The following is a 21,583-nucleotide window of genomic DNA, read 5'->3' as shown; positions in this document are numbered from 1 at the left end:
CATTCCCAGTTAGTCAACATCTGTCACAATCTGTGTAAAAAGGCAGAACATGCTACACCCCGGCACATTAAATTAGAGCACAAAGGCCTTCGGTTACTGCCAGGGTAACTTGTCTGTGGCATGAGAGTTGCCAAATGAAACAGAGCATTCTCTGCAGGGAGCCCTCTTGGGCGGGGGCTCCTTCTCTTCCCGTTTTTTTCTTGGTAGGCTGGCATGAGCCAGGCCATGGCCTGCTGAGTGCATCTGCCAGATGACCACAAATGTGTGAGTAAACCCATTCTCAAGGTCAAGAGAGCCTCTCAGCTGAACCAGGCCCAAGTTGCTCACCCACTGAACTGCCAGTTAAATAAATTGTGGTTGTTTTAATCCACTAAATGCTGGGAGACGGTTTGTTACACAGCAGTAGCTATTAATATAGTGTGCTTGTCAATCTTGGAATTACTGTCTTGTCAACTCTGAGAAAATTCTCAGTCATTATCACTTCAAGTATTACTTCTTTCCCATTTTCTATTGACTCATTCCCAAACTCCTAGTGGATGTCTTTTCTGTCATTTCTGTTTCTGTCTTTTGTGATCTTAAACTTTCATTCTTTTTTTCCCATTTTTACTTCTGTGTTACATTTTGAGTCATTTCCTTAGTTCCAGTTTGCTTATTTTCTATTCAGCCATTACATATTTCTATTTAGTTTTGAGTTACAGTGGTTGTAAGTTTCATTTATAAAAAAAACTTTATTTTCTAAATCTGCATTTTGTTTTTACATGTTCTTCTGTTTTTTTCCTTTTGTATTTTCTGTTCCTTTGCCCTTGTAAATTGTTTAAAATGTATGCATTTTATAATCATCTATGGATTGATCTCTTTCTCTATTTCTTGGGGCGTTACTTTTTCTGTTAACTTCATGATCTGACCCTCAAGATGGTTTCCTCCTATGGTTTGTAATTTTTATTATGAGCTTTCTTTCAGCAGGGATTTCTCCCCTGGTAAAGATTTGTATGCCTTGGGTTATGTGATTTCACTTCACTGTGTTCCGTTTGCTTCTGATGGAGTCCTACAGATATCACCAACTCTCAATCAGCTCTAATGCTTCTTGGTATTTCTGCACACAGTGAAAATTCAGAGCTTATGTTAATGTATGACACGGGCTTGACTTCAAGTTTTTGTGTATTCCCTTCTTTTTTACCTGTAGCATGAGGACATGGGAGCTTTTTCCCCCTGATTTGTTTTTGCCAACACTGCAGCCCTCAGTAACTCAGATTTTGCAGAGTGCTCAATCCAGTTGCCTTCCTTGCTCACACCAGAGATTTTTATTGGCCTGCAAGGGTGTTAAAATCTCCGGATCCCCAGGGCCTACCATTGGTCAAAACCCTGCAGAAGCGGCAGTGGCATTGGCCCCTAATTACTGCTGGGCCTCTGAGCTCCCTCCTTGTTTCTGGAAACTGAGGATTTCCCTTTCTCTCTGTCTATAGATTGTCCTGTTGACTCAAAAAGGGATGGCACCAGGTTCAAGAGACCAAAGAAGAGACCTGGAGCCAGCAAATGAAATATAGGATTTGATTTGGTGGATCTTACATACAGGGATGGACTGGTGGCAGTGGGCTGGATAGGAGAACCACAACTACTTTTCAAAAGCCTGCAGTTTATATAGCACCTTCACTTGGCACCCTCTCTCCAGCAACATCCACATGGAAACCCCCATTTCTTAGGCTAAGTTACTGCCTTCAGATGTGTTGGCCATACAGGGTGCCATACAGAGTATGCTTAAGTTATTGCTGTCAGGTGCATCCACTATATATTCATATATGTATATATGCACATGTATGTGTAGATACATATTTGTACACATATACACATGTATATGTACTTTTTCTCCATGTTTCTCTGTAGTAGTAACTGAAGGGGGAATTCCTTTATATAATCTTAGTCTGCTATATTGCTGGAAGTTCTCTCCTCCACACTTTTGAGATGTGAATTTTACCTTTCAATATTATAAAATTATAACAAAGCTATAAATTTTGGGAATTGACATATGTTTGTTTTTAGAAAAACTGTTAGAAATACAGTAGCAATGGGATGGATGCTTTAACATATACTTTGAATCTTTACCAAATCAAGAAAGTAAAAAGCACAAAAGAGGGATCTAATACTATAAACAAGGTAGATTTAATACATATGTATCAAACATAGTAACCTAGAAGCAATAAATGTACATTTTCTGATGCTCGTTTAACATTAACAACCCTCAAGAAGGCTTTAAACAGCAACAGATAAGAGTTGAGTTGCCTTGGCCTATTGCTAAAGGCATCTACCCCACCTGCTTTGTGGGAGGTCATCTGCTTTGAATCTCAAGTGTATCCAAATCAGATTTAAACTCTGTGGGCCACTGGAGTTGTTCTCTGAATCATCTCCAACTCTGCAGGATACATAATAGAGCCACTTTTTGTTCTGGGACTTCGAGACAGGGTCTTATTTAACTTTGGCTATTTTTGTGCAGTCTATGGATCCTTGAAACAGAACGTTCTGCTTTGTCAATATCTGACTCACAGAAGACCTGTCAATACACCTACCTGGTGGCTACTACACAGTGACTCCTACCACCAATACCATGAGATTTGTTTTGAAAACCTTAGCTTATTGCAGTATTACTTATAATGATGAAACATTAGAAACAACTGAAATGCCTATCAAAGAGAATTGATAAATAAAAGTTAACATATTTGCATTCTATTTTGATATGAATGATATTATTCTATTAGGATATGAATTCTTATAATGGCCTTTAGAAGGAATGGATTGTTCCCATATATAACGTAATATATCCATGCATAAAGTATCTAAATAATACCAACACATTATGTAAAGAATAGAGATTAATGGAATAAAATGTACATATCATTTATATACCTTTAAAAAATGCACAGAAGTAATACACCTTATTGTTTAGGACGATATATGTATATATGTGAAATTATTACCAGTAGACTGATTTGGATATACACTAAATTCATGCTATTTGCTTCTGTAGATTGCAGTAAAGAACTGGAACTGTGGTTGGGGATGTCACTTTTATCTGTCTTACTTAGTTCATTTTATATAAACAACCCTTGAGGCAAATTTGAGAAGCTATTAATAAATGTCAATTAGGTTTTTTTGCATATGAATTGCATCTCTCTTTTTTTAAAGACTTTATTGAGTATAATTGATGTACACTAAAACGCACATATTTAAAGTATACAATGTGATCAGTTTTTGCATATACCCATGGAATCTGTACCACAATCAAGACAATGAACGTTCATTACCTGCAACAGTTTTCTCAGGCCCTTTTGTAATCCATTTCTTCCTTAGGCAACTACTAATTTGTTTTCTATCATTATAGATTTGTTTTATATGAACGGCATCCTACAGTATGTACCCTTTCAGTGGAAGGGGACGTCCATCTGCTTTAATTCGGTAATTTCACATGATAAAAACCACTTTAAAAATCTTGGAACTGCTGAAAACAATCTGAGGCATATAACCTGTGATTCAGAAAGGAGGAATTGAGGGTATCTGTGGAAAGTAGGTACCATTTGGGATAGATTCCCAAACAGGAAGAATAAGCACATTTATTATAATGGCTTCCACATTCCCCAAAATATTCCCTTCATGTGATCTTTTTATTTTTTTCATTTTGTGGCAGTGCCTGAAACTGCACAGATGAGAGTCTTTGGGATAAGTAAGCTACCCATTTAAAAACAGTCACTTTGCTGAGAATTTACTCATGGCAGCTGGTTCAGGGAGAAGCTTATCATCCCAGCCCTCACCCAAACTTAGCTTCATTAAGGAAATGGGTGTTTGGATAATAAGAGAGAGGAGCTAAGATGTGTTGAGGCATGGAGAATTGCGACTTTAGGAAGACCTGAGTGAGGCAGCAGCACCCCAGGAGACTTCGGGCAACACTAGGATATCAGGAACCAGGACCTAAGAAGGTGGGAAGGGCCAGAAAAGAATGTGAGAAGACCCCAGAGTTAATAGCCATCCCTTTCCTAATGTTCCCCATGGGCGGCTTCCTGATGAGAAACTCGAGGAAGAAATTCCCATCTGCTTGCATCTTCTATTCTCAACATCAGAGAACGCCTGTTCTTGAAATTCATCCTGATATCATTATTGCTCTGTGGATTAAACTGGCTTTTGTTTGCTAGACTTGGAGTCCAAATACCAGATAAAACATAGTTTCTGTGGAAAAATGTGCCCAAATGTTAAATAATTAATCTACAAAGAAAGTTTTAAAACGTAACCTGTTATACACCAGGGATTTCTTACATGTGTAAATCTTTGTAACAATGAGCTATGTTATAATGAAAATATTTTCACAGATATAATTCTTAATCTATAGCCAACATCAGTCATTAAAACATACTGTTCAGTCTTGGGGCCCATAAGTGGAAGATGTTATGGAGAAATTGGAAAGGAGCCAGGGGAGACAAAGTAACTGATGAAAGGTTTTGAAAAATAGCCCTTCAGGGAAAAGTCATTCAGAGGAGAGAGGTGTGAGTATCAGTCTTCAAACTATAAAAGGATGTTACATTATTGACATCAGATCTTTTTTCTTCTTGTCCACAGAAGGCAATATTAGAGGAAATGAGTTTAAACTGCAGCAGAGGAGATTTAGGCTAGTCAGGTGTCCCCAGCTTGAAGATGAGAGGTGCATTCTCAAGCTCCCAGGCCTCAGTTTCATAAGAGAGTAGGTCAGTCTTGAGGGTTTGTTTTCCTTTTACCCTGCTCTGATCAGTGGTAGGCCAAGGTCACACGGCCCTCGTCTGCTTGAAGTTGTTTGCACAAATTAGTATTTGGGAAACTAAGTTCTGTTTAAGAACAGAAAATGTTTCAGGACTACATGGTGGGTAAAGTAAGACAAGCATGAAGTTGCCTCATACAAGAAAAATCCAGACATGAGAAATCTCAGCCTTTGGTCCCTCATTTTGTAAATCTGCTCAAAAGAGCATGGATTCACAGAAGTGTCCAGGAGGAGGGTGGTGTCAGTCCCACTGCTCCGTGGGGCGGTTGGGCCAATCTCAGACACTGGGTGTCTGGTCTTGGCAGTCAGGATATCTTCGGGGCTGTTGAAAAATTGGAGTGCCTCTAGAGGGGAGCAACGGGGACAGAAGAACCTGGAAACTGGATCAAATAAGGAGCGGCTGAAGGAACGACGTGTGTTGGCCTGAAGAAGATACTTTGCAGCGGGGACAAGAAGCTGTTTTCAAACTGAAGTGCTGTCAGGTGGAAGAGAGGTCAGAATTGAGTGGCTCCAAATGATAAACATAGGACCAATGAGTACGGGTCACAGGGACAGTGTCTGCTGAAAAGAAACAAGCATGTTATCATCAAAGATGGTCAAAGTCGATGGTGGTACTTAGTTACATAGGAAATGTTTGTATGAAGACTAGAGATATGTAAAAATTAGGAGAAAGAATTTACGAGCTTTTTTTTTGTTGTTGGTCTCCTCAAGCAAATAAAACTTTGAAGAGAGATGACCTAGCAAAAGAATTTTTCTCTTGGTGATCAGGAAAGGCGGTCTTTGCAGACTGAACCACTAGAGGGAGTCAGGGCAGCAGTGTTGAAAGGCCGGTGTCCATTCTCTTCACGGAAACAGAACTGATACCCAGGCCTGGCACTCGGGTTCTAAGTTCCACTGCTTTCAATATCTCCCCAAGAATCTTTCTGGAATGTTAACATTTGATTAAATTCTTCAATGTCTGAGAGGCCTCTGTGTGTAGAGAGGCACAATTACTGCAATTTGTAGTCTGTTTACATCTTTCTTTAATTATATAATAAACAGTATTCTCTTAAAAATTCAAATACTCCTTAAATGACTAAAAATAAAAGCTTACACATTTAACAATGTGACATTTTCAGAATATTTAAATATTAATTTATAAACTAATTGAATTATCCTACATATATGTAATATATAGTATATTTTAGATATATACTACTAAAATCACAAATATCCTATATCTAAGACTTTTAAATGCTACAAACGCCTAAAAGCAGAAACACACAAATGAATCATCACAATGATATGTATACAAAGCGATGAAGTTGGTTATACAGCTGAAAAGATTTCCAAGCAAAGTGTTGAAGGTGCCACCTGGTTTTTTCTTGGTGCTTGTAGTAAAATACAAGAGAGGAGCAATAAATCGAGGGAAGAACTGTTAAACAAAAAGGAATCAAGACTTCATGGTTCTGAAAATTCTTAGTGTCTCCAAATGGCAAAAGATGTTCAAATTAAGAAATTACTTTTGAGCATGTGGCATAGAGATAAGTCCTGGCCTAGAGAAAAAGCCAAGTAGCACTTGTACAGCTTTTGTTAAAATCTCAGGGAGATCAAGGGATCAGAGAGAGTAGAACTCAGTCATCCGAAGGGCTCTTTCTAGAGATTAAGGGTATATCTCACAGAACCTCTCAAATAATAGGACCTTTTGGAAGCTTAATTGAGTTATCCTTCAACCATCTCAGCAGGAACTCAAGGTAGAAGAGGGCCTAACTCAAAAAGAACCTTGGATGTGGCTTTTGTGTAAAGAGAAATTTAGTGGAGACCCACAAAGTATTTAAGAAAAGTATTTCGGCAAAAACACTGTCAAGTTAAACTGAAAGGGACAGAAAGAGTACAAAATGAAAGGAGGCTGTTAGAACTCCAAAATTCCACTGGCAGGAAGCAGAATGATAAAACTACTTAGCTGCAAACATGTGCTACTTTTCATGAAAAAAGGAAAGATGACTCAGAGGGTGGAACCAAGAGCTATGGTGAATTATTCTCAGCCCTTGAAATCTAATCAAAGAATTCTGACTAAAATTTGCTAGGCTGGATTTTAAAACTACTTTGGATCATAGCTCCTTTTTACCTTCCATTGCCTACTTCTTCTTCCCTTTTTGACTAGAAATGGCTGTAACTATTTTGCTATATGTATTCCTTCATTGTGCATTAGGAGCAAGATGATTTGTCTTTAGTTTTATAGATTGAGAGGAATTACACTCAAAGAGTCTCATGCATACCTGGACCTGATTTAAATGATGAGATTCTGGACTTCTAGCAGATGCTGTAATGATATGAGGTTCTCAGGGACCTTGGGAAATAGTAAATGTATTTTGTATGTGAGAGGGACACAAATCATTGGAGGCCAAAAGGGTGAACTGAGGACAGATGCTAGAGTAGCTCCCACAATCCCCACCTCCTGGTTTCACCCTGTGGGATTTCTCCATGAGTGTGAATGGAACCTGTGATTTGCTTCTAACTAGCAGAATTTGGCAAAAATGATGAGATATATGTGATTGTGTGTATGTGACTATATTATATAAGCTTCTGAGTACATTGGGTTCCATAGAGCACTGGGGCAAGTGAGAGCCAGATGGGCAGTGGACAACTCTGTGCTGCACTGAGGAAAAATAACTAAACATGGCCAAAAGAGATCCAAGGAAGCAGAGAGGCAAAGTGTTATTAGATGCATTCTTTGTGCAGACTTGTCAGGAGGCGCATAAGAAGAAGCACCCAGATGGTTCAGTCAACTTCTCAGTTTTCTAGGAAGTGCTCAGAGAAGTGCAAGACCATGTCTGTTAAAGAGTAAGGGAAAGTCAAAGACATGGCAAAGGCGAACAAGGCTCTTTTTGAAAGAGAAATGAAAACCGCTATCCCTCCTAAAGATCCTCTTACGGGCAAAAAAGTAGCTCAAGGATCCCAAATGCACCCAAGAGGCATTCTTTGGCCATTTTCTTCTTCTGTTCTAAGTATTGCCCCAAAATCGAAGGACAACATCTTGGCCATTCCATTTGTGAATTGTAAAGAAATTGGGAGAGAGGTGGAAGGGCACTGCCACAGATGATAGGCAGCCTCATCAAAAGAAGACTGAGAAGCTGCAGGAAAAACATGAAAAGGATATTGCTGCATACTGAGCTATAGGAAAGCTGATGCAGCAAAAATGGGAGTTGTCAAGGCTGAAAAAAACCAAGAAAAGGAAGAGGAAGAAGATGAAGATGAAGATGATGATGAGTAAGTTGGTTCTAGCACAGTTTTTTCTTGTCTATAAAGCATTTAACCCCCCATATACAACTCACTTCTTTTAAAGAAAGACATTGAAATGCAAGGCTGTGTAACATTTGTTTTAAAATTATACAGTGTCTTTTTTGTATAGTTAATACACATCTGAATGTGTCTTTAGCTAGCTCTGTCCTGGTGTATTTTCAATAGCCACTGACCTTTCCTGTTACAGTATGGGGGTTGTAAACTGGAAAGGAAATTTAAAGCAGATTCTTCTTGGTGCACAGCACAAATTAGTTATATATGTGGATGGTAGTTTTTTCATTTTCACTAGTCGCTGATTCAGCTTATATGAAATAATTGTTTTGTTAACTGAATACTGCTCTGTAATTGCAAAAAAAAAAGTTGCAGCTGTTTTGTTGGCATTCTGAATGCTTCTAAGTAAATACAATTTTTTATTAGTAAAAAAATTCTTTTTTGTATTATAATACTTTAAGTTCTGGGGTACATGTGCAGAATGTGCAGGTTTGTTACATAAACACGTGCCACGGTGGTTTGCTGCACCCCATCAGCCCGTCATCTACATCAGGTATTTATCCTAATGCTGTTCCTCTGCAGCCCCCCACCCCCTGACAGGCCCTGGTGTGTGATGTTCCCCTCCCTGTGCCCATGTGTTCTCATTGTTTAACTCCCGCTTATGAGTAAGAACATGTGGTGTTTGATTTTCTGTTTTGTGTTACTTTGCTGAGAATGATGGTTTCCAGCTTCATCCATGTCCCTACAAAGGACATGAACTTAATCTTTTTTATGGCTGCATAGTATTCCATGGTGTATATGTGCCACATTTTCTTTATCCAGTCTATCATTGATGGGCATTTGGGTTAGTTCTAAGTCTTTGCTATTGCGAACAGTGCTGCAATAAACATACGTGTGGTTTAATATGTAGTGGGTATGTGTCTTTATAGTAGTGTTATATTGGGTTTCAGGGGTTCAGGGTGTCCCATGAGAGGACGTTTCTCCAGGTTTTTGGTCTCCTGCCCTCTCAAGAATGAGAGATGGGACCACGGCGCAGTGTGCAGTAAATGCCGGAATCAAAAGTGTTTGTAGAAAGTGATTTATTGAAATCAGAGAGAGAAAAAGGAGGAGAGAGAAACAGTTATCTCTCACACTGAGTGAGAAGGGTTCCCCGAGAGGAAAAACCAGAGAGGGATAGCTCCTCTTACACTGAGTGAGAGAATCCAGAAAGTTGAAATCCAGTAGAGGAAAGCAGCTTCCACACTGAGTGGAAGGGAATAGAGAGAGAGAGATGGAGTTTAGGAGAGGAAGACAGGCTTCCATGAGAGAGTGTGGAAGGGAACTCCAGAGGGGAAATCCAGGAGAGCGAAAGACAGCTTCCACGAAGAGAGTATTTGTGGAAGGGGACCCAAACATGGAGTCCAAAGGGGTGTGGAAGAAGAGGACTTTTAACCTGGGAGGAACCCCCACCTTCTCTAACACCCCTGGCCAATGAAAGGAGTTCCTTAGAACTCCCGCTGGAGTGATTGACTCTTAGTTTATTTCCATGCCCACGAAATTCAAACATAAACTGTTAAAATTCCCAGATGGAGAGAGATGGGAGGGGGGCATGGTACTGGAAAACTTTTGCCCTTAAAACTATGCCCCCTTGTGGACCCTGGAAAGAGAACACATTCCCTCAGTAGAATGATTTGTAATCCATCTTTCCAGGGGATTCTCTCTCCCTTGCTGGCTTTGAAGGAACAAGTTGCCATGTGAAGAAGGCCATATAGCATAGGAGCTGAAGGCAGCCTCCAACTGATAGCAAGAAAATGAGGTCCTCGGTCTGACAACCTGCAAGAAACTCAATGCTCTAAAAGCCACGTGAGCTTGGGGGCAGATCTGACCCCAGCCAAATCTCTGAAGCCCACAGGCAGGAAATGAAGATCAGAAAAAGGCTATTGTCTCACAAATATGAGCCAGACTCCACAGAAGCCGGAGTCCATTATGGAACTAAACACACACACCTGGCTTACGAGTCAGAAAAACTGAAAGAATTCAGGGAAGCAGAGCAATTGCAAGCCCAGATCCTGCTTCAAGTAAGTCAGCAGATTGGGGACAAAGTGTGTCAGCTTCAAAATGCCTTATGCAGGTACCAAGACAAGACATGATATACACTTATGTAGTCAAATACTTTAAAACTGTCAACAAACTTGCTACAATGGTCTCATTTGTCTTTTAACCTTAATATCACAGGTCAGGTTTGTAATCTCAAAACCGGGGTGAACTTTTACATTGTGCTTATTTCTTCATCAGTTAATGGAAAGTTGGGTTGTTTCCTGGTTTTGACCGTAATGAATAAGGTGCTGTAAACATTCATGTAAGTTTTTATGTGGACATTATTTTCTTTCTCTTTGGTAGAGTCCTATGAGTGGAATCACTAGATTGTATCATAAAGGTATGTTTAACTTTTAAAGAAACTGTCAAACTGTTTTCTAACATGAACATGCCATTTTACATTCTTATCAACAACATATTAGGGTTTCAGTTTTTCTGCATCCTCACCAACATTTGGTATGTCTTTTACATCATAACTATTCTATTGGGTATGTGGTGCTATCTTACTGTGGTTTTAATTTGTGTCTCCCTAATGACTAATGATATTGCACATCTTTCCATATGCTTATTAACCATTTATGTACCTCCTTTAGTGAAATGGCTATTTAAATCTTATGCCCATTTTAAAATTGAGTTGTTTTTCTTATTATTCAGTTGTAAGATGTTTTTCTTTATTCTATACAAAAGCCTGTTAACAAGTCTATGATTTTAAATATTTTCTCAGCCTATAGCTTATTTTAAATTTTTTTCTTAATTCTTTGAAGTACACAACTTTAATTTTGATGAAATCTAATTTATTATTTCTTCCTATAAGTGTCATGATTTTTGTGTCATATCTAAGAACTCTTTACCCAACTCAAAGCTACCAAGGTTTTCTCTGATATTTTCTTCCGGAGGTTTTGTAGTTTTAACCCTGTGATCCATTTTTAGTTCATTATTTTTTGCATATGATGTGAGAGAAGGGACTAAGTTCCTATTCATGCATGTGGCTGTGTGATAGTCCCAGGATCACTTGCTGAGAAAAGACTATCCTTTCCCCATTGATTTTATTTTTTGGCACCTTTGTCAAAAAATCAATTGACTATCAGTGCAAGGGTTTATATCTGAACTCTCAGTTCTTCTCCATTCATCTCTAAGGATATGTCTAGCCTTACATCAGTATCACAGTGTATTGATTCATGTGGCTTTAGAGTCAGTTTTGAAATTGGGTGATAGAAATCTTTCAATTTCATTCTTATTTTTCAAAATAGTTTTGGCTATACTTTGCATTTTCATATAAATTGTAGGATCTGTATGTGAATTTTTATAAAAAATGCTTGCTGGAATTGGATAGGAATTGTGTTGAATCTATTAATCGATTTGAGGGGGAATTGCCATCTTGACAAGCTTGAGTCTTCCAATCTGTGGGTAGGGAATGTCTCCATTTATTTGAATCTTCATTAATTTTTCTTAGTAATGTTTTACAATTTTTAGGGTACAAGTCTTAAACTTTTATTACATTTATTCCTGTTCATTCTTTTTGATGCTTTGTGAATAGATTTTTTTAAATTTTATTTTTTGGGTTTGCCATTGCTAGTATATAGAAATATGTAGATTTTTAAAGTACTGATCCTAGATCCCGCAGCATTGCTACACTCTCCTATTAGTCCCAGACATTTTGTATATACCTTCCTTGGTATTTTCTATATGCAGGATTATGCCTGCAAATAAAAGCAGTTTTAATTCTTCTTTCATTCCCAGTCTGCTTTTAATGAGCTGTTACGTCTTCTGTTTTACATTGGTCAAACCCTCCCCTGGATCACGGTATATATTACTGACCATCACAGTTTCCTTGAGGAAATGAAAACAATTAAAAAGATAAAATAACTTTTCACCATAATCCCTACATTCAGACACAATATTTATGAGCGTGTGGGGTAAATTCTTCCAGACACTCTTGCTAGAGGCTGTGTAACAGAGCTTATGATGCACTGAGCCACATCTTCCAGCCACCAGATTCCAATGTAGCTGTGGTGAACACCGCCACGCACTTTACCAGTGGACACTTTACCAGTCCATATAAGCTCACATCACTCTGTGTTTCTGTTTTGCTTTCTAGAGGTCAGGAAAGCCTGCTCAGCTATATGTAGACCCATCCCATATTTTCAAGGCAGCTAATACTCCTTAGTTGGTAAAAGCCATCAGTCAATGGGAACAGGATTTCATAGATTAATACCCCAGCTCCCCCATCCTGCAGGACATAGAATGTGTGATAATGCAAGATGCTTGCAACACGGTTTCTCAGAGCTCCTGATGGGATTGAATCCCAGTTGCATACATCTGTAACCCACTCATTTATTAACTTTTCTCCCTTCCTCTTTTCCTTCACTTGTGTTTCCTAAGATTACTTCCCCTAATCTTGATCTGCACCCAAGTTGTTGTCTCAAGGTCTTCTAGAGAAACCCAAACTAAGGCACTTTGTCAAGGGACAAACTGGGGTACATCGTTGGAACAGCCATTAGAAGAGTGAGAGGTCCTGCAGTGATGTCATATAAAAAGTGTGAAAATAGCTGAGAAAACTAGAAAAAGAGAAAACATATGGAAATAATCATAGTCATCTTTAAATACCTGCAAAGCAATCAGGTATAAGAGGACCAGAGGAGACACTTGTATTAACTGAGTATTTACAGGTTACATACTAGCTGCTAGGCAGCATTTGTTCCATCCTTATAACAATCCAGTGAAGCAAGTTGAACTACCCTTATTTTTCAAATGAGAAAACCGAGGCACAGTTTTTTAAGGAATTTGCCAAGGTCCAAAGTTAGCAAGTATTGGAACTAAGATTCAAATCCAAGCCTGTCTGCCCCCTAACCTGTCTTGCTGCTGTGTGTGTTGCTTTGAAGGGCAAAACAGAGACCAGCAGGTTGATATTCTAAATCCATAGAATTGTGTTTATGTGAATGCAGAGTGAGGCAGAGATTGTCTAGATGTTCACCAATGCTGTTTTCTCTGTTCTGTTTCTGGACACATAGGAACATGTCATGTCCTAGCCTCCTTTATGAGTAGGTTGGGGCCATGTAACAGAGTTCTGGCAAATGGGAATGTGCAGATGTGATATGTAATGCTTCTGATTCACTCACTCACTCACTCATTCATTCATTCATTCATTCATTTTCTCTCTCTCTCTCTCTTTCTCTACGCACCCACTCTCTCTCCCTTCTTAGCTAGCTGAAAGCAGATAACTCAGCAGAGAATTCTGGGAAGGTCCTGGGGGATGACAGCCAGCCGAGAGAGGGTACAGATCCACCAGGCATAGGTTGGAACAGAGCACTGTTGACCACAGTGAATTGGGGCATGGGCAATAAATAAACATATGTTAGATTAAGCCATTGAGACTTGGGGATTTTTATACCACTGGCATTTCCTAAGAAGTCATAAGCTTCCTGTATTAGGAGGCACACAAGCAGTGGTTGAATGTTCAACAGTCAAAGATGTTATAAAAGAGGTTCCTAGAAGAGTGGACCTGATGGCAGCAAAAATCATAGCTCACATTTATTGAGTTAGTATGGATCAGGCATGTGCACATATTCTTTTATTGAAATCTGTATATGCTTTATCATGCCCAAGATCACGAAGCAAGCAAGGGTTAGAAAAGATACCCTTCTCACTCCTTCCAGGCACCTCAGTTCACCACCACTCCCCACTGTGTCTAAAGCAAAGGTTATCCTTTAAAGGCTTAGGGACTGGTTTGCTATTATCCATGCAGGGCAGTTAGTTTTGTTTTTCTTTTAAAATTTTGGCCTATGGTTAAAAATTAAATGATTTTGGCCAGGCACTGTGGCTCATGCCTGTAATCCCAGCACTTTGGGAGGCTGGGGCAGGTAGATCATGAGGTCAGGAGTTCGAGACCAGCCTGGTCAACATGGCGAAACCCCATCTCTACTAAAAATACAAAAAATTAGCCAGGCATAGTGGCATATGCTTGTAATACCAGCTACTCAAGAGGCTGAGGCAGGAGAATTGCTTGAACCTGGGAGACGAAGGTTGCAATGAGCCAAGATTGTACCTTTGCACTCCAGCCTGGGTGACAGAGCAAGGCTCTGTCTCAAAACAAACCAAACAAACACAACAAAACAAAACAAAAAAAAGATTTCATGTAAAAATTCTGTTTTCAGCTGGACTTGAAGACCATTATGGCAATAGGTCACTGAAGCTGAGGAGAGGGCCCCTTCAGATGGGTATAAGCAGTGCTCCCCCTCTTCCATTTAGGTTACTGTCAGGCTCTGGAAGCTTCTGAACGTATGAACCCTGAAAGAGTCCATCTAAAATTAAATTCTTCCCAGGGGTAGAGCCCAATGCTGGGCATACAATAGGGACTCAATGGATATTTATTAAATAAATGAATACAAGTGGAATTCGGATCCTCTTGACCTCTCTTTTCTATGACTGGAGACCACTGAACCTGAGTTACTAGTGATAACTCACAATGCAGATTTTCTTTTTTTCCAAGCAGGCAGGACCCAGGTTCTAGGTATCTACAAATGCTGTACCTGTCTTGAGTTCACAGTGGCATTTTTTATTGACTGAAAATGTTTACTTCTAGGCAAATAGTGTTTGTTCCCGAATAACCGGCCAAAGCTGGGGGTAAGCGGCCCACCCAGGTGCATTGATTCTGTCTTAGATTACGTTGTGTACAATGGACTCTTTGTAACGTCCTTATGGCAGGGAATGGCCAGGCAGGCATCCCCTGCTCCCAGCTTTGGAGACTCACTTGCCACAATGCTCAAGAAGGAGGGAGCACAGTTTTAATCCACCTGATTTAGAGAAGCCACAGACTGTTGGACTTACGGGTAGGTAAGCCCCACACAGAAGCAGCTTTTTCTCCAGCATTGTTAACAAAGCTTAGCTTTAGATCTTTCAGAGTTCACACATTCCTCATTTGGAGGAATGCAGGTCTGGGGCATGGCCTGAATGGGCAGCGTGACGCACACACCACGTAAGCTCCAGACGCTAGCTGATCGCCTTCACGGAGCCTGAGCCTGCCCACCCAACCCTGCCCTCACCCTCACCTCCAGAGCCAGACTAGGAGAGCACTGCTTTTCTTGAGAGGGCTGAGTATTAGCATTAAGGATGAGAAGGGAAATGTAAGGGTTTTTCCAGGAGAGACTCTCCTGCTCATTTGCATAGAGGAAGAAGGGAGCCTCTCCAAGTGCCTACACTTCTGAGTCCCAACTGTGAGAGAAAATGAATTGCTTAAAGCTACAGTTCTCAACCAGAGGTGATTCCCCTCCCAGGGAATATTTGCAAAAGTTGGAGGGATTTTTGATGGTAATGACTTGGGAGGGGAATAGAGGAGGTGGTGCTATGGGCATCTGGTGAGTGGAGGCCAGGGATGCTGCTGAACATCCTACAAAGCACAGGACAGCCCCTCATGGCAAAGCATTACCCACCCCAAATGTTAGAGTGCCAAGGTGGACAAACCCTGGCTTAAAGGAGGGCTTTTATTACTTTTTAAGCTTAAGAATTATAAAATGTAATTTATTGTTTTATAATCAAAAAAGTAAAAAATGCTGAACTTCCCAAGTATCACCTTCTTTCATTATTTATGATAATAGTCTTGGCACATAGCAAGTGCTCAATTCCTATTTGTGTAATGAATGAATGTCATACTGTAATAGTGTCTTTTACTTAATTTGTTATAAAGTGGTCACTTCCTTCATTGAAGCAGTAAAGCTTCTCGGGGGAGGGCTTTGGGGTAGGTATTGGACAGTTAATTTACTTATTTACTTTTCTCCTTCTTGCTTTAGCATGTGGGCCCCTGGCTCCAGCTGTACTTTTTTTCTTTTAGACCGAGCCTCACTCTGTTGTCCAGGCTGGAGTGCAGTGGTGTGATCTTGGCTCACTGCAACCTCTACCTCCCAGGTTCAAGTGATTCTCCTGCCTCAGCCTCCTGAGTGGCTGGGATTACAGGTGCTTGTCACCATGCCAGCTAATTTTCATATTTTTAGTAGAGATGGGGTTTCACCATGTTGGCCAGGCTGGTCTTTAACTCTTGACCTCAAGTGATCCACACCCCTCAGCCTCCCAAAGTGTTGGGATTACAAGCATGAGCCACCATGCCTGGCCCAGCTGTACTTTTAAAAAAATGTTGTCTGATTTGCTAATAAGCTTGGCCTCTTAATCCTGTGCTATTGTTTGGGTGGATATGACTTGGTAAATCTCCAACCCATCTGTGTAAGAACCACATTTGATATTGAAATGGATTGTAGCCATAAAGCTTTTTTCACTAAGGAAGAAACATTTCATAATTGAAGAATTGTTACGTATATCCCTTGAGTTACAAAACCCCAAAGAATTTTATATTGTTCAAAATGGGAGGCCAAGAGAAATTTTGACTCGTTTCTGGTACTTTTTGTCTCTTACCCAAATTGCTGATGGGCCTGTGGCCATGTTGACTGCTTTTCTCATGTGGCCGATGGTTTCTTTATTGGTTTATCACCATCTGAAATGCTTTCAGGTATTATTAGCTGGTTTTACTGTCTTTCCTTTTCTAGACGTGAGTTCTCTAAGGGCAAATACCTTGTTCTTGCTCATTCACTGCCATATCCTCAGTGCCTAGAATGGTGCTTGGCATAGGAAAGGCATTTAATAAATATTTGTTGCATGAATGAATGGCAGGGCAGCGAGGCCAGAGACCGAGTGACCTACCTAAGATGCAGAGTCCCATCAGGAGAACCGGCCATGAAACTGCACATATACTATGTGGTGGGGAGGATGCTAGGCATATCATCCCTGTACCACAGGAGTTGCCCAGTGAGACTCAGGACTACTAGGATGCAGAATAGCATCATCATCTCCCAGATGGGAGGGGCCACCTTAGAGGTCATCTTGTGACATGACATATAGGTCAACTAACCTGGTGTGCTTGGGATTGAGGAATTTCCTGGGGTGCAGGACTTTCCATGTGAAAAGGGGAAAGTCCCAGTTAAACTGGGATGCACTGGTCACCCTATGCAACAGAAACATCCGGCAAAAGTCTACGGTGCCCTGCAGTGGATTCTTCCTCTGGGAAACTCTGTCACGTTGTCAAAGAATCATGGACTCTGAGTGGTGGCAGGAAGAGACCTTAGTGATTATTGAGTTTGGAGGTTGCACAATGTGAGAAATGGGGACTAGGGCAAATTGGGGCATATTTGCCTCTTGTAAAAGGAGATGGCCTCGGCTCAATTTGAGGTGAATGTTGCTTGTGGGAAGAAGAGCCCATGTGGCTAGATGGGCCCATTTTCAAGAAAAGCTTGAAATCTCCCTCTCTCTCTTTCTCATCTCTCTCTTTTTCTCTCTATGCCTGTGCCCACACTGTTCACCCACGAGTATGTGTGGAGAGAGAGAAATGAGAGAGAGAGAGAAATAGAGGGAAATCTGATTTTTAACACTGCAGCTACTTTTTAAAACGTAAACACTACGCAATGCAACACACTGCAGCTGCAGGCAGGTCCAGCCTGTAGGCCGCGGACTGGCAGCTGCTCAGTCTGACACTTCACACAGGGAAACTAAAACAGAACAGGAAGTGCAGAGCTAGGAGTAAAGGATCCGGGCCTCTTGACCAGGGAGCTTTGTTAAAAGGCTAGTTTCCATAAAGATCAGTTACTACACCCAATTTTTACAATATCCTTTTGGGCAAGTTACTTAATCTCTCTATGTTTATTTCCTTATATGCAAAGAATAATAGTGTGTATTTCCTGAGGCTGTGGTAAAGATGAAAGGAGTGAGTTCGTGTGAAGTGTCCAGAACCGTGGAGTAAGCATGAGTTGGCTCTCATCCTCATTGAGGTAGGCGCTGTCTTAACTCTCATTTTACATGTCGAGAAACTGCTCTCTCAGAGGTTACTCACTTGCTGATGATGGTACAGCAATAAATCAAAACCAAGAGTTGAACCCTGGTTGACTCTAGTAACAGGGGTATTTTTCTCTGTACCCTCTTGCTATGCTACTAGGCTGGTATTACAAATTCAAGGAAAGAAAAACAAAAACCAGGCTTTTTCCTCTGGTAATTATTGTATAGATTTTCAAGGCCGGAAGTTAAGTCCTGTGGTATTTCTCTCTGCTGTCAGCCAAGTATCACCTGCAACGATGGAAGATAAAATGTTACATAGGTAATAAAAACGGTGGATAATAAAAATAACTTCTGCTTGGGCATTCATTATGCAATTTGGGAGGTAGCTAATTTATCTTCCTAATGCTTTGCTTAAGCTGATTTTAAAATTAGCTTGTTTACCCCGAGCACACACTGATTGACGGCAGAGAGAGGTGGCCCAGAAACGTCTTGGGTGGTAGAGGGAAGATATTTTGAGATTCAGGGGAATTTCCATGGATAATTTTCATGTAGCTGTGGGAAGGTAGAAGGTTGATAGGCTGATGGTGCTCTGAGTGTAATTAACTATTGCGATTTGTTGTTGGGAGAATTTAAATACGAGGCCATGGATTGTAGACTCAGAGAGGTGAATGAACTCCAAGCTCCTTCTTGTTTATTCTTCAGTGCTCAGGAGAGTTCAGAGTGTCAAGGTAGGTAGATTGAAAAAGGAGATGGAAGGTGACCCCAGGAATTTCCTTTCGATAGACACCCAAGGACGATTAAATGCCTATTACCTACTATAAATTACGCCTGGAGCTGAGGATACCAAGATGAATAAGGCCATTGTCTCACCCTGTGGAACTCCACAATCTAGTAAGGAACAGGCTTGTAAACAGAGAGATCACAGCCCAGTGGAATCAGTGCTATAAAGAAACTAGGATCACAATGAGAGCAGAGAAGAGAGGGTGGCTATCACCATAGGGGAGGCAGGCAAGGAAGGAGCTCTGCCCCTCACTCTTCCTCTGTTCACTCACTTTCTGGGGCGTTTGGGAGGCAGGAATGGGGTTGGGGGTAAGGGATGTGGTGTAGCAACCCCTTCAGGTTCAGTGTTAGCTGGTTTCTGGCTGTTTCAGCTGTGGGAGGTGCTGGAACAGGCTGGAGGATGGGAGAAGGGGAAAGTCAGGGTAGCTCTCCCCTTCCTCTGCCTTGAGTAGCATCTTCTAAATTTTCAAAGCACATGGTCTTTCCCATGACTCCAATTCCTACTAGCCAGGTCCACTGGGGTCCAGCTTCAGCAGGGTGATCATGGCTTCTGAGCTCTGGTGACTTCCTTCAATCGCCCCTCCAGCCTCTGGGCAGTGACAGTTTCTTTCTGGTGCTAAAATACTGTTTGCTTCACTGTCTCTAAGTTGGTGGTTCCGTTTCTACCTTCTGGAAAATCAATCCCATGCATTAAATTCACTCTATTTAAATACAGTAGGTGGCTCTGATGGATATGAAAGGCTTCCCAGGGTAACTCGTACATGAACTGGTTCTTAAAGAATAAGAAGAAATTTGCTAGGTTGAGATACAGGGGAGATTGTGTCTGAATATACTTGGAAGTATGAAATGTTGGAGTATGGGGACCCAGAAGGGACAGACATCCCAGCAGTGGAGAGCCACTAAAAGATTAGAAAGGAAATACATTGTTCAGGTATTTTGGAAAACTCACTTGGCCAGCTCTACTCTGTATAGATTAGCAAAGAAAACATGAGGGTGGCTGTGAAGACTAGTTAAGAGACAGTCACAACGTTTCAGGCTAGAAGTCATGAGCCTCAAACACGGGTAGAAATGGATAGAGGCACACTCTAGCTATTATTGTCTTAATTATATCAAAGGAAAAATATATTATTTCCTGGCATACAATGGTGGTCAATAAATGCTTGCTGAATAAATTAATAATATTATAATACCTTAATCTGTGTTATGAAACCTCAGTTCCCCACATTTCTTTCCCTTAACCGGAAGTCTAACTTGTCCCATGGAGTCTGCTGCCCAGGTTTCTGCCTCCCCATTGAGGACAGCATGGGCTCCTCAGCACTGGTGCTCTAGCTTCCCAGCCTGGCTCTAGAGCAGCTCTCTCTCTAGCTACTGAATGCCCCTCCTCTCTCAGGGCCATTCACTCAGTGGGTATTTACAGAGACTTATACACTCATAGCTGGCACTGTGTGGGACACTCATTTGTCTCCATCTTTGCAGCCGCCCAGTGAAGGGGCTACTTTTATCCTCATTTTATAGACAAAGAAGACAGATAGAGGCTGATAACTTGTCCCGGGTTATGCAGCTAGTAAGTGGCAGAGCTGGAATTCATACTCAGGTGACTGACTCAAGCCCAGGTTCTGAGCCACTAGGCTAGATTGCCTGGCACTGGGTGCTGTATGTAGCTGGATATAAAGAAATGGAAGGCAACGTGTGGGGAGAGAAGGTGTGAATGCACAAAGAATAAATTTCGATGCTAAAAATATGTAGCAATTCAAATCAACAAGCAAAAAGCTGCCACCAAGCAGAATGATGACCGCCAGTATAAACGGTAGGGATCAGGGGAAAGGGAGATCATCCTAGGCTGGTGATCAAGGGAGGTACTTCAGCCGGAAGGCAGCTGACACTCAACCTGAAGGTACTTCAATCCTAGGTAATCAAGGGAGGCTAAAGGAAGTAGGTAGGATTTCACCAGTGGCTTTCCTGCTTGTTAAGGAGACATGCTGAATTCTTCTAAAATAATGTAAGAACAACTGGGAGGTCATTGGTAGGCCAGTGCAAATTGCAGCAGGAAATTAAAGAAGGGAGAGATTTGTATAAACTGGAGAAGGACATCTGGTTGATTACAGAGCTCTGTGGATGGAGCCTGGGTGGGCGGCCGTGGGTGGAATACCTTCTACCAGCTTTGCATAACCACCTGCAGCCGACCCATTTCACACACGCACGTTTCTAGGCTGAAACAGGCTCCTTCCAGGACTCCAGGGTTTCCTCTGTGTGTGGCTTGTCCCCAGTCTTTCTTCTCACACATCCCCTGTGATCCCACAGCAGGGAGGACAGATCCCACTACACCTGAGAAAGAGGGACCATGTTTTCTAGTTCGTGGGGATAATAGAATGACAAGCAACACATGAGACTCAACATCAAGTGTATTTACTTGATGCTATACTCCTTAGGTAACACAGAGTAATGGCCTGGTGACTCCAGGAGGGAGTCGGAGAGCCTGAGCATGCAGGTAAGAGAATGCCTTCTTGCCTCCTGTGGTAACATCTGTATCTTTTAAGCGTGTCCATCATTCCTTCCCTTGTGGGGACTCCTGCCCTACTCTGTCATCTAAATGGGACTTGTTGGAATATGTCACCCTCCACCATAGGAGAAAGGATGTAACCCAGCTGGCCAATGAGACTACTCCATCCTCCTGGCCATAGCGATTGAGCTAAGTCTGGTGAATAGGTAGTGTGATGGTTAATACTGTGTGTCAACTTAATTGGATTGAAGGATACAACTATTGCCACTGGGTGTTGCCAAAAGAGATTAACATTTGAGTCAGTGGGAGGACAGATCCCACTAAACCTGAGAAAGAGGGCTGGGGAAGGCAGAGCCACCCTTAATCTG

At 41.2% G+C, this 21,583-nt stretch overlaps 1 protein-coding gene across 19 annotated transcripts in view; it reads left to right on the top strand.

Moving 5' to 3' along the window:
- PDE8B (phosphodiesterase 8B) overlaps nucleotides 1-21,583 on the top strand; it is a 348,230-nt gene that overhangs the window by 47,641 nt on the left and 279,006 nt on the right. For 2 of the 19 annotated variants that reach the window (XM_035291355.3, XM_078365295.1), the window contains exons 1-2: nucleotides 17,829-17,931; nucleotides 21,145-21,203. The exons of 12 other annotated variants lie outside the window; for them this stretch is intronic. In XM_035291355.3, the coding sequence (XP_035147246.1) occupies nucleotides 21,198-21,203 (6 nt within the window). In that variant the 5' untranslated portion in view covers nucleotides 17,829-17,931; nucleotides 21,145-21,197. Of the gene's footprint in view, nucleotides 1-10,426; nucleotides 10,464-17,828; nucleotides 17,932-21,144; nucleotides 21,204-21,583 lie in introns of those variants that run through there. 5 more of the 19 variants (XM_078365305.1, XM_078365299.1, XM_035291358.3 and 2 more) reach the window with 3 other exon arrangements.

The sequence above is a fragment of the Callithrix jacchus genome, chromosome 2, assembly GCF_049354715.1.
Source record: "Callithrix jacchus isolate 240 chromosome 2, calJac240_pri, whole genome shotgun sequence".
Taxonomy (NCBI): domain Eukaryota; kingdom Metazoa; phylum Chordata; class Mammalia; order Primates; family Cebidae; genus Callithrix; species Callithrix jacchus.
This window is presented reverse-complemented; position numbering and strand designations above follow the sequence as displayed.